Source organism: Lampetra fluviatilis, chromosome 8 (genome assembly GCF_964198595.1).
Source record: "Lampetra fluviatilis chromosome 8, kcLamFluv1.1, whole genome shotgun sequence".
Lineage (NCBI taxonomy): Eukaryota > Metazoa > Chordata > Hyperoartia > Petromyzontiformes > Petromyzontidae > Lampetra > Lampetra fluviatilis.
The window spans coordinates 436,818-450,397 of NC_136282.1; the positions used below are offsets into that span (position 1 = coordinate 436,818).

General features: G+C 45.8%; 2 protein-coding genes across 2 annotated transcripts in view; one reads left to right on the forward strand and one right to left on the reverse strand.

Annotated features, from left to right (window-relative positions):
- The first annotated feature begins 759 nt into the window (after nt 1–759).
- LOC144933698 (potassium voltage-gated channel subfamily A member 1-like) lies at nt 760–2,091 on the forward strand. Its single transcript, XM_078858768.1, has one exon. It carries the CDS (start codon nt 760–762, stop codon nt 2,089–2,091), a length of 1,332 nt encoding a protein of 443 aa, XP_078714894.1.
- A 3,720-nt stretch (nt 2,092–5,811) lies between these two features.
- Nucleotides 5,812–13,580, reverse strand: part of LOC144933763 (anoctamin-1-like) — an 86,607-nt gene continuing 78,838 nt past the window's right edge. The window contains exons 22-23 of the mRNA XM_078858833.1: nt 8,095–8,200; nt 5,812–6,995 (exon numbers count right to left, since the gene is read on the reverse strand). Of these exons, the coding sequence (XP_078714959.1) occupies nt 6,699–6,995; nt 8,095–8,200 (403 nt within the window). The 3' untranslated portion in view covers nt 5,812–6,698. The remainder of the gene's footprint in view (nt 6,996–8,094; nt 8,201–13,580) is intronic.

Genomic DNA, 13,580 nt, shown 5'->3' on the forward strand with positions numbered 1-13,580 from the left:
TATAATGTGTAAAACAAAAAGGGTAATGTTTATAAATATTTGAGAATGTGTAAATTTTTATAAATATTTGTAAAGAAAACAGCTGACTTGTAATAATGTGAATGTAAATCTTGACTGAAAGCTTTCATGACGGCAGGAATTCATATTCTTAGGGTCTTTCGATGAAGTCACGTAGATTGGTTCTTTTGTTATTTTCTTTGAACCTATCTACGTGACTTTACCGAAAGACCCAAAGAATATGAAAATGTGAACGTATTGTAGAGCTGTAAAATGCTTACGGTGAAGCGGCGTGGATGTTCCATGAAAAGCGATAATTATAAAGTTTGTATTTACCACTTTGGCACATCTTATCAAAATACAAAAGTATGCGAGTACAAGTGCTGCATGTAAAATTGTACGTGACTATATAGCTTCATGTTGGTGGTATGTTCAGTACTTTTTACAGGGATAATTACCCTGAATGTAAACACCCATAGCCAGCAATCAAGACATAAATAATTCACATGCCTATTTACAAGGGGGCATAATAGTAACTGTTCACCTGCCATATGTCGCCCAGGTCGACAGTGTATAACCTTCCACAAACTTCACTGGTCATAGAAGGCATTCTCCAGCAGCATGTCGATTTACTGCTCTCGTACGCAGAGGGAGTTGAAACCCGCTTGCTGCCGCTTACCAACATCTGCAGCCGCCGCTTGAGAGAGCTGCTAAAAAGGGGGGGGGGGCCTTTGTGAGTTGCCTTCGAAGGCGGCAAGAACGATGCGCGGAGATGAGGGGGATGGCCTCGCCTCGCTGCGAGGTGGCGAGGGAACGGGGGCCGTGTCTGTGACCTTCGGTCGCAAGCCAAAGGTGAAGCACAAAGCGGCATCGCGTGCCGATGGGGCCAGTCCGCTCGGCCGTCTGCGGAATGGGGGTGCGGTCGCACCTCCGCGTGGTGATTTGCAGCGAGTGGTAATAAATGTGTCCGGAGAACGGTTTGAGACGCGGTTGAAGACGCTGGACCAGTTCCCAGACTCGCTCCTGGGCCACCCGGACAAGCGAGCGCGATATTTTGACCCACTCCAAAACGAGTACTTTTTTGACAGAAGCCACGTCAATTTTGATGCCATCCTCTTCTACTACCAGTCTGGGGGAAGGCTTTGCAAGCCTGTTGACGTGCCTTCGGATGTCTTCAGAGAGGAGGTAGAATTCTACGAACTCGGAGAAGAAGCCGTTGCAAGGTATGGAGATAATACACTTGACACCCCTGAAGAGGAAAACTTGCACGGAACAGACTTTCAGCAGCACTTATGGCGCTTGTTTGAATCGCGAGACGGTTCCATCGCTGCAAAGATGTTATCCCTCGTGTCCTTTGTGGCGACTATACTGTCGATTACAGTCATGTGTTTGGAGACACTGCCACAATTTCGCAAAGATAATCAAGTTCATGCCAATCGTACCGAGTTCAGCATTCGGACAAGCATCGACTATCTCGATCCTTTCTTCATGTTGGAAACGGCGTGTGTTGTTTGGTTCATATTTGAGCTTGCCGTTCGCTTTTACGCCTGTCCAAGCAAGACGTCCTTTATGAAGGATTTCATGAATGCGATCGACATCCTGGCAATAATGCCATATTTCATCACGGTTGTCTTGGAGATTATGCAACAGCAAGATCAGACGCGGAAACCTTTGCTGAAGATCATACGCCTCGTAAGGGTCTTGCGAATATTCAAACTGTCTCGTCACTGCCAAGATCTGCAAATCCTTGGGCTGACGCTGAAGGCCAGCCTGCGGGAGCTGGTCATGCTGAGCTTTTTCCTCTTCGTCGCTGTGGTCATATTCTCCGGTGCGATTTACTACGTGGAAGCTGACGACCCGCAGAAACACTTCACCAGCATCCCAGACGCCTTCTGGTGGGCGGTGGTCACAATGACGTTGGTTGGCTACGGAGACATGTGGCCCATGACGGTGGGAGGCAAGATTGTGGGTGCGCTGTGTGCTATCACTGGAGTGCTCACCATCTCTCTACCAGTACCCGTCATTGTTTCAAACTTCAAATACTTCTATAATCTAAAAAACAAGAAGGGCATTAAGAGATGTCATCGTTGCTAAAGCCACCTTACCCGCTACGCTTGACCTCCAACATCTATTCTGACAGTCTCCCACATCTGATCTCATGAGGTCTTCCTCTTAGTCACCAGTCTCGTGGAGACCGGGCCTCCTCCATCTCGCACACGTGCAAGTTATGCAATCTACTGGTGCTTTTGTGTTCATGGCTTGAGATATATTTAAAAATCAGCTTTTCCTGGATCCTCTGCTCTCTCTCTTTTACCTTCACTTCTCGAGTTTGTGCACATTCCAAAATATCTTACATTTTACATAATAGACGGACTCTCTAACATCTAAATGATTCCGTCATAGTCCTTTGATGCTGTACTAATCACGTCACACCTCCCCCTGTAGTGCTTTCTACTTCCCTCCATTCTTGTTCCTGCACAGATTAAAATCAGCACACTTTTCTTGATATTGCAGCGACAGTCAATACTTTATAGCAAACATATTGGGCTACACGGAATGTAACCGTCCCCCCCCCCCCCCCCCAGTAATTTTTTTAATGTTTTACTTGTTTGTATTGTCTCATACGTTATTTTTCTCTCCAATAATCTAAAGTTGCTTCAGCATATAATCCATATACAATTTGTATTTAATGTGCATTGATTAAAAAGTGCATTAAACACGTATGTGCTACTAAGAAGGCCTATTGCGTGAAACGTCGCCTTTTATATATATTTTTTCGTTTTAGGGCGATAGTGTTGAGTTTTATTCATGAATCAAAGAATTGTCACATGCCTAATCATGTACATATACTCTTATATATGATGCTGCTGCCATTGCAGTAAGTAAAGTATGGGTATTTTTTAGACTACCCTGGCCATAGTGGACTGCACTCATCTGCACTCAGGGCCTGGCGTGAACGAATTAAAAAACGTGACTCCAGAGTTGGCTGTGCTCGGAAACAGGACACTCCGACCTCCCCCGGTGGCAGCATGGTCCCGAGCGGTCTTTCAAATGCTCCCATCTGGACGTATCAGACCAATTTATAACGTCACGGATCTACTTTTAATAAGGGAAGGGAGAGTAGCAATGCAAGAATGGACCAAAAGCAGCGTGGGCCAACACATGCAGTGAACATGGCCTATAAACAAGGTCATTAGATCATAAAAAAACATTCATACCAATATATAACAGGTGACATTTCGGGCAATTATATAAGTTGCCCATTTAGTATTTTTCTTTCAAGGCACTGTTATTCACGAATGTGTTGAGTTTTACGTTAATTGCGTTTGTGTGCCACGACCAACGCAGCCTTACCAAATATTTGAAATAGAATAATCGCATTAGATTAATACATTGGTTGTTGCATGCTGCCTGATTTCCATTGCATAATCATTTCCTTTCGTGCTATAGGCACTGTTGCATGAAAATAATAAGAAATAACACTTGAAATTTGGTCAACGTGTTAAAATCGTGGGTTGTACATTAAAACATGTAAAGTGTGCAGAGTTTTACCAGCATGGCAATGAGCAATAGATATTCAAAATTACTCACTAGACATAATATATTGGCACTCGAAATGTATTGCTACAGGATACTGCATCTAAACTGGCCCCAAAGAGTGACCAACGAGCCCCCTGCCCATGATTAGACTTTGATAGACTTCGCAAGCTCTAGATTGGCATCTGGGTTAACTGGAATCAGGATTAGGATTTTACTCGTGCCTTTGCCTTGATTTGATCTCGCCTTCAGATAACTTTGATATTTGGCTTGGTACCCTGCATTTCCTCTTACATTTGAGTTAAAGCCTTGTAGTGTTGCTTTTTTATAACCTAACCAAGTACTTTTGACTGCAGTTAACTTTAATCTTACTCTTGGATTGGTTTCAATTTCCTCCTAACCCTAAAAAACATTGTATACGCCATTGTGTTGTTCTTTGCGACTCCGTTTACTCGATTTCTCCTTGCTCCGGCCCTTGCCCTGGAATCTGGTTTTCGTCACATCCACTGTCCAAGATAAATTCAGCCCAGACTATTGTACAACTCGTTTTGTGTTTTATTTAAAGCCATTGTAAATTGTTACATGGGTGAGGATGAAAACACTTTTCTGACGAGACAAGTTGTGACCGTGCCGGTGCACGTGGACCTCCTAAACGAAATCTGGTCTTGGCATTTTGTAAGTTCTCGAATGTTGCCTTCCTGGAGGCGAAAGCCAAGACTGACCCACCTCACATGTATTTACACTGTAAATATATTTCATCATCTCGCCGAGCTACTCTGGTGCGATTTAACATTTTGCGTGCGTGTGAAAACTTCAGAGCGTTTTTGCGTACAACTTTTCGTTGTAAAACTTAAGTAAACTTACTTCCGCTTCATAACTGGAACGTTGTCCTGCCAAGATATTTTCCATGGGGGTGCTGTGCAAAGAAAAGGCTGTTGTAGATAGTCCATTGATGTTATTTTATTTCTAAATATATTTTGTCTTTGAAAGGAATGTGAAAAAGTGTATTAATTTAAAGGAGAAAACCAGAAAGTCAATGTGCCCTGCACATTTTGTTCAACGCAGTGGTCAGCGATGAGATGTAGACATTTTAAAAAACACACGTGTATGCAAGGCATAACTTTGCCATTGACCATATTACACAGGTCAGAAAATGTTGTGTATGTCACAGGCAAAAGTTTAATGCAAGGACCTTTGATCGTGTGTTGGTGTTACACTTTCAGGGGGAAAAAATACATGTGCACTCGTATCACGTGGTATGTTTTACATTTGCCACTATGTAGTCAGACCTTAAGTGCTGCTTCAGAAGGATAAATTCGCCAAAATGTCGGAATCTACCCTTGTGTGACGAAACATATTTCTTTACTTAATCAGTTACTACGTATGCCAAATGTATACTACTGTTTTTGAAAGATGTGACAGGAACATATGATACGGTACCTTTGAAACACTCATAGGTAATAAAATAGTCATCCGTGTCAAGCTTGAGCATTTCATTTTCTAAAAAGTTATAAAATATCCAGTAACAAGTGCAAAATTCGTTGCAAACATTTCCAATAACACGAAAATTGACACGACCTCTATACGTGTGTTCATTTACCTATAAAATATAATGCTGATAAAAGAGTATGGTGATTGAAAACATTAACAATCAAAAACAACATTTTGTTAGGTCTATTAATATCTCAAACCTCAATACATGCACTTTCCTCTTACCAAACACAGCGATAATATGATATATGACATACACAAACATATTCCTCAAAAGCAAGATTGATAAATTTTATCCAAAGCATGGACTTGTCAGGTAACTGCATCAAACAAACAAAATGGGGGCCCATTTAGCACAACCTTATTTCAAACAAGATTACGATATAAAACACCAATCAAGAACTCGGACGTACTGTGTTGCTGTGTTAGAATTTGAAACTCAACCCATTCCTTATCAATAAAAATGTTGTCTCGCCCATCTGCATTAATGCACTGGAATTCTATTTTTCATAACTGGGCGCCACGGTGGGGAGATGTGAACTCCCTCGCCTGGTATACGGGAGTTTGTGGGTTAGATCCCGAATCCGACCTTTACGCCTACTGTATATTTGGAGTTTGCTTGTCCCTCTCACCCCGTGGTCGTGTGGCCTTTTCTCCGTTTTTTCCGGTGTTTCCCGAAACATTTAGAAACTTGTGCTTAAGAGTATTTGGCTGCTATAAATTTCCACATAATAAGCCACTTTAAGCAATCATTTTTGGCCATGTCGCATCTGAAAAAGAGCCATATAGCTCAGTGGGCCTTACCTGGTAAAATAAAAACATGTTTTAGTTTGATAGTTTTTTTTTACTGTTGGGTGCCAATACATGAATTATTTTGTTTTATATAAACTATTGTATAAGGATAATTAAAGTAATTACTGATTTATAATAGATTTTTGGGTTCGGTCATGCAAGTTTCAGTCTTAAGACCCTTGAGCACCCGGGATAGCTCAAAACATTTAATTGAAAAGTGTGTGTACAAGCTTTTAAAGTGAAATTATTATCTAGTTCACCGGTATGTGGAAGAACAATTCACACAACCAATTATAGCAATTACGAGATGAAACTTTTCGCTTGAAACTAAATTAAGCATCTTCAGGAAATCCAGGAAGTTAGAATCAAATCCAGGAAGTCAGAAAAAGGGGCACCACAGTGGCGAAATGTTGCGTACCTCACGGCTGAGGTTTCGATCCAGACCCTGACACCTGCATATTTGGAGTTTGCATGTCTGCCTCCCCGTGGTCACGTGGATGTGTTTCAGATTCTCCGGTTTTTCCCTCCACATTTAGAAACATGCATTTAGAGGATTTGGCTGTTATAGATTTGCACGTGATATGCCATCTCGTAAAGCTTTTAATTGTGGCCTGATCGCTTCTGAAAAAGAGCTATATAGCTCAGTGGGCCTTACCTGGTGGTGGAGGGTCTTACGACTGAAAAGGGTCTTGCAACGCAGATCGTGACATAGCCTCACCCAAAATTCAACTACGAATTCTAAAATTGTCTGTGAAAACCTCTGGGGTTATGTTCAAATTATTCCATTAAGCGTGCCCTCAAATGCTTATAATTTAACTGAGGTCCAGGGATATAATTTTACAATTTGCAAAACACCACGTGTGTGTGTTTGTGTGTTGTGCTCATTCTTTGGAGATCTTTTTGGACAGCTGAAAGCCATGGAGAGACTTGTGAGAGTTGCTGCGCTCCTTTTGCTGGACCTCCTGCAGTTGTCTCACGCTGCTTCGAGTGCTGCTACTGCTCTTGCAGTTGTCCTTGTTCTTGCCTATCAGAGACTCGAGCAGTTGCATCTTATCCTGTTCTTCCTTCAGGAAGACATTGACCAAATACAGCTTCTCCTTCTTCATGCAGTCCTCGATGTCTGAAGGGATGTCCTCAATCATCCAGTCCAGCATGTTACTCAGGAACATTACAAGATTCTGTAAAACAACAACTTCATAACGTTTCTTAGGGAAGGGCTTCTCATGGACATTTCGTGGCTTTCAAGTGTGCTGAAAAAAACATCACGAGGTCTATAGCAAGAATAATTTTGGGTCCTAGTTTTGTCTTGCTAGGTCAATACGATGCTACGATGGCAAATGTATATGGACAACCACATGAACAAAACACTTCGCTGTGGGGCCACAGCTTAGCTCCAGCCACCTCAGGCTGTGATTTTTAAACATTATCAACTGTCATGAAAATCTCTAAACCACAGATTGTTATGCAAATATTCATTCAGATGTGGAAGACTCAGGTAAAACCCTGTTAATCTGCTCTTAAAGGAAAACGAACATACCTTTATTCTAATCCGACCACACCTTTATTCTAATCCGACCACATGGTTCCAGGAACAAAAACGATATTTTCAATGCAATGCCATAAACTCCCTTCTGAATTCCCAATGCCCTGCTTCCTACACTGCTCCATCAATGACCGCATGCAAAGGATTTCCTACTTATACAAGTTTAAGAATAGCACACCCAGTTTTCTATTGAGATATTTGTGCTGCTGAAGATCGCACTCAAGCTTTCTGGGGTTTCATTATATACTTTATCTTTCACATAACCCCAACATTCAACCATGCAGTGTAAACTACTCTATGATTCACATTTTTTTTACAATGTATGATATATTTTTGGACATCTAGGAAATCCAAATTCTATCATACTTGCTTGCATAAACAGTTGTTAAGCCCGCTACTTTATATGAAAATAAATTAGCCATCAAGGCCACAACCAAGATGGGTGCCACTCAAAACTTAAGTGTTTTCTTTTCAAGGGCACGCCGCCTGATTTTATTCAGTTGCCTGTTCAACTGAAGCACTGCAAGTTTGAAGACAACCCTTCCACATTTACTGGTTGCTCAACGGAGTTGAAAATATTTCATGACGGTCAATAGGATAGGTATCCATGAAGAGAGTAGAACGAGATTCTCTGCTGTTGACTTTTACACAAAAAACCAACAAATTGATAATAGGGTGCAATCACGGAAAAGTGAAACTTAACTCTTCCATATGCACGTTGAATGTGTACTCACCTGAAAAATAATAACAAACGCCAACCGACCAGCCAGAATTATCCAATATGTCTTGGTGTACTGGTAGGGGTGATCAGACCAGGGTGGCTCTAGATAGTCCCTGAACCTGCAAAATATACCAATATTTATTTTAACAAAAAAACATTCCAATTCAATCACATTTCAACCGAGCATTCGTGGAAAACTAAGCAAATCACTCTACTTTAATATTCACAGCAGAACTTAATAATACACTTTGGCGAAGTTAAAATTGTATATATATTATAGCCTTTCCATTAAATAGTATATGCAACAGCATTGGGATTCATTTCGTTTCCCTTGAAGCTGGAATTGCTCATACTAACCATCTGAAATAAGTAGGAATATATTGTGAGTTGATAAAATAGGGTTTGAAGTATTTTATTGATGCAGCTTCTGTTGTTTATATAATTTCCTCAACACTACGACAAGGAACGTGTACTTCAAACTCAAGATTATGTTCACGATGGGTATTCAACATTCCTGTGGTGGATGCCAGTATCTCCGAAAGACAATAATTTTCTTCCCACAAAGTGGTACTCTCTGTAGGCCACCGTCCGAGGGATGATAGGCTAAGCTGCACTTAGACCAGGATTTACATTAAGGGACCTCCGATTGTGATACGAGCATTATTTTGGAGTGCCACCAAACGGGTAAATACATTTGCATGAGCGTTTTAACACACTATAATTTCGGCGGCCTAAGTTTTGTGGAGGGCTTCTCGGTGCTTCACGCCTCACTTGTCGCCCCCACTTATGTCCTCTTCTCCCCCCCCCCCATATGTGCAGATAATACTAACTATTGTATATAGGGTGTGTAGGCATATTTGCCTACAAAATACATTTCTTTTTTTGGGTGGACAAGTTTTGTAAACCTGTCGGATCAACTTTTTACCCCCACATCTGGAGGTGGGGTGGGGGGAGGTCCACATTCTTTCACTTTTTGAATAAGGCCTTCTGAAAGGCTTTTATTATTTAGTTGACAGACAAATGGAACACCGGGATTTTATAACAAAAAGATGCTTTGCAATTGTGCAACACTGCTGTATTTGGAAAACCGTATTTGCAATCTGGCATATACAATCTGCTCTCTTATAACACGGTAGTTGCCTTCTTGAAGAACACCGCGTTATGGTAAAATCGCGTTGAAATAAATAATATATAACATACTGGCAGGAAGTACCCGGCGTTGCCCGGGGGAAAATGTATATATTTCAAAACTTATCTCAAAAACATAACATGTACATACGCAAATGCGAAACTATTGTGAAAGTGCAGCGTTCTGTTTGTCTGTCCATTTGTCCATCAACAAAATTATAAGAGGCTTGCAAAAGTCCTGAATCGAAAAGTAATAGAAAGTGGCAGGTAAATAGTTGATCTAAAAGGTTTCCGAAAATTGTCGACCCCCCCCTGAAAAAATATGTTTACCCCCCCATAGGCATATATATATATATCTATACACGCTACATACAAAAGAGTGAGTCGTTTCTTGTGACTCTATAGTAGTATCTGGCTCTACAGTAGTATCTACTGACTCTGTAGTTGTATCTGTAATATCTCAATTACGGCAGGAGACGAGTTGACGGGGCAGCACTTATTTATTAACACTGATGCAACAGTTACAGGTACAGCCGAGATACAGCCTACGCTACACGTGCCTAACTCGGCCACGCTCTCAGGCCCTCCGGCTACGCTCTCCCTACGGGGAGCTATCGGACCCGCCTTGCCAGGCACGGGTCTCGACCTCTGGGTTACACAGCCCGGCCCTTACAAGGACATCGGGCCGTGAATCCCAAGGTCTCGCCTCTGAGCCGCACAGAGTCCCGGCCCTTACAAGGGCAGCGGGGCTAGGGGTCTCAGGGCCCTATCTCTTCCTCCGTCTTCTGTCTTCACTAGTTGACTTCTCCCCGAGCGCTGCTGCGCATCGCCTTACATAGCCCTCCGCGCCAGGGGGCGGGGCCTATGCGGACCGCGAAGTGGACACCTGCCTGCGGACCGTGATGTAGCCACCCACTACGCGCTGTCTCACGATCCTCCCCGCCTGCGCATACCACCTCTATATCACCCCCCTCCACATAGCTCACAGCCGGCTCGGCTGCAAAAAAACTCTCCGCTTGTGCGCCCCGTAACACCAACAACAACAACCAACCACAACACAACATAACAGAACACAATACAACACAACACCGTGAACCCCGCAATAAATCCGAACACTCAACCGTAATAACAATGAACATATGTACACACCGACGAGTAAAACCAATAAATGATATACAAGAATGACCTGTACAGCGTCCCCTCGACCCCCCGCTCGCCCCTTAAACGGAACATTAGAACGGACGGACGGGGAACGCTGTGACGAGGTGACCCGGCGGAACCGCCTCCCCCTCCCAGTCAGGAAAAGTGGCGTGACCTAGCGCGGGTCCGCCTGGCCGGTCCGTCGTACGGCACAGGACGTGTTTGACCGTCCGGCGGCTCCGGCAGTCCAGGAAGGCACGGAGCAGGCTTCGAAGATCCGCGATTGCCTCTGGGAACCGGTCGCCGACGGTCAGCAGCCGTCAGTTCCGAGACATCTGGGAGTGGATCAGGCGGAGACATGTGAGGATCAGGCGGTGACATTCCCCTCCCCGAGTCGACGGCCACATCACATGATCGGTCATCACGACATGAAGGAAGGCCATATGGTGCCGCAAAAGGTTTCAGCCGGGAGGGGTGAACGTACCAACGGCGTTTTCCCCACTTTATCTGAATGCACTGGGGTCATGCAACACGCACGACTTCCACGGGTCCCCGCCATGGCCTCAGCAGTTTCGGAGATGTAGCCAACGGCGCATGCGGGCAGTGCAGCCAGGCCCTATCGCCCGGTTTCCATTCGTGCATGTACACCTTCCGTGCCCGCAACCGCTCATTAGCAATCTGGCGAGACCTTGAATTCAGCCTCGCAGCTTCCCGCGCCTCGGTCAGTTTAGCAATGTTAAATTTATTATGGTCGGCCAATTTAGATTTAGCACGTGGATCGGGAATCCTCAGCTGGGCCTCCATGGGCGGATCGGCCTCCCGACCGTACATGAGATAAAATGGGGAAAATCCTGTCGCCGCATGGGGGGTCATCCTGTACGCGGCGAGGACACCAGGGACCTGCAAGTCCCAGTCAACCTGAGCCTCGCATACCTGTTGGCATAACATGGAAGTAATCGTTCTGTGGAGTCGCTCCACCATCCCATCAGTCTGTGGGTGGTACGGGGAGGTACGCACTTTTTTTGTACCCAAAAGGTCGCACACCTCATGCAACAAAACGCTCGAAAAAATGTTTCCCTGGTCGGTCAGCAAGCGTTCGGGGGCACCCTTGTCCAAGACATAGCCCTGGACAAAGGCGTCCGCCACGGCCGCCGCCGACTGGTTGGCAAGCGGCCACGCCATGGGCCATCGAGTGAAGTATTCCACGCCAACCAGCAGGTACTTGTTACCCCTAGGCGTTACCGGAAAGGGCCCCAAGATATCCAGCGCAACAAGTTCGTTCGTGCGCGAGACTTGAATAGACTGTAGCGGTGGATTAGCCGCAATGGGCGGCGGTTTTCGTTGAGCGCACCCCACACACCCCTTGAGTATGTTCACCACATCACTCCCCATACCCGGCCAATAATAGTCCCGCAAGAGCCGTTCGTGAGCGGCCAGAACGACTCTACCCCGCATAGCAGACGGCACGACAAGCGCATGTCGCCGGGACATACTGTCCCACCTCATAAGGAGGCCCTGTTTGACCACCTAGGAGCCGACTCCCTTTTCCCCTCCCTCGGGACCCTTCGCCTTATGACGCAATGTGAGTAGGGAGCTGTCGGCCATTTGGAGTCGGCCCCACTCAATAAGAGGCAACGCGAGTAACGAGTCCCCGCCCATGGGAGTAGCGGGAACGTCGACCCGTGGCGCATCGGCGGCAGCGACCAACTCTCCCCTGGGGATGGCGACATGCGGCTTACAACGCGCCGAACCCAGAAGACATGCACATTCCGAGCGAGGCGACAACCGCGACAGGGCATCCGCGTTGGTGTGGCGCAATCCCTTACGGTAAGTGGTCGTGAATTGGTAGTCCTAGAGGACCTCCAACCATCGTGATAATTGACCCGAGGGTTGGGCGACACGCAACGCGTATTGAAGCGCCGCGTGGTCCGTATGGACAGTAAAATGACGGCCGTAGAGATACGGTCTAATTGCTGTATAAAAAAAACGATAGCCAGCAACTCGCGACGGGTCACACAGTAGCGCTGTTCCGCTGGCGACAAAACCCTGCTACCATAGGCGACCACCCGTTCGACTCCCCCGATCACCTGTGAGAGCACCCCCCCGATCACCTGTGAGAGCACCCCCCTAATACCCGTGTTACTGGCATCCGTGTCAAGCAGGAATGGTTTTGTAAAATCAGGGTAACACAAGGGCGGAGCACTCACCATGGCGTTCCGAAGGGAGCAAAACGCGGCCTCCTCCTCCGGCCCCCAACGAAACCTCACCCCTTTCGCTGTCAAAGCATGCAGGGGTTTGGCAATGGTGGAAAAGTGCTCAACGAAGCGGCGGTAGTAGGAGGCAAACCCAATGAAACTGCGGACCTCAGTAACTGACGTGGGCGTTGGCCATGAACTGACACAGTGTGTCTTCGCGGGATCGGTGGAGATCCCCGAACGGCCCACAATGTGCCCCAAGTACCGTACCGATTCCCGAAGTAGGTGGAATTTACCCGGTTTAAACTTCAATTTAGCAGATCGCATTCAGAGGAACACCCCCCTCAAGCGTTGGAGGTGCTCCTCGAAAGTTCGACTGAAAACGATGACGTCATCAAGGTAAATCAAGCAGGTATCCCATTGGAGGCCTGACAAAACCAATTCCATTAGCCTCTGGAACGTCGCGGGAGCAGAATGAAGTCCCATGGGCAACCGATTAAACTGAAATAGGCCTACCGGCGTCCGGAAGGCGGTCTTTGGTTTGGACTCCTCATCGAGCGGCAATTGCCAGAATCCCGATAGCAGGTCTAGCGTCGAAAAATAACGTGCCCCCGCTAAGGCATCCAGAGATTCATCCATTCTGGGGAGCGGATACGCGTCAGCCACCGAGATCTTATTAAGGCGGCGGAAATCAACACAAAATCGCAAGGACCCATCGTGCTTGTTTTTTAACAAGCACGATGGGAGCTCCCCATGCACTGGATGAGGGCGAAATGATGTCGGCGGTCAGCATGTCATTAACGGCCGATTGCACATGTTCCTTCTCGGCTGGGCTTAACCGGAAAGGATTCTGCCGAATCGGGGCCGCATCACCCGTCTCAATGTGGTGGCGTAACAGGTCAGTGCACCCAATATCATATTTATGTTTGCTGAACACGTCCGAAAATTCGAGTAGCAGGGCACGCAGCGCCCCCAATTGCACACTGGACAGGTTACTGGAGCCCGCACACAACGAGTCCAACCACTGTTGATCTTC

Excerpts from the sequence above, each read along its gene's own strand:
- LOC144933698 (XM_078858768.1), top strand. The coding sequence starts at position 760 with ATGCGCGGAGATGAGGGGGATGGCCTCGCCTCGCTGCGAGGTGGCGAG.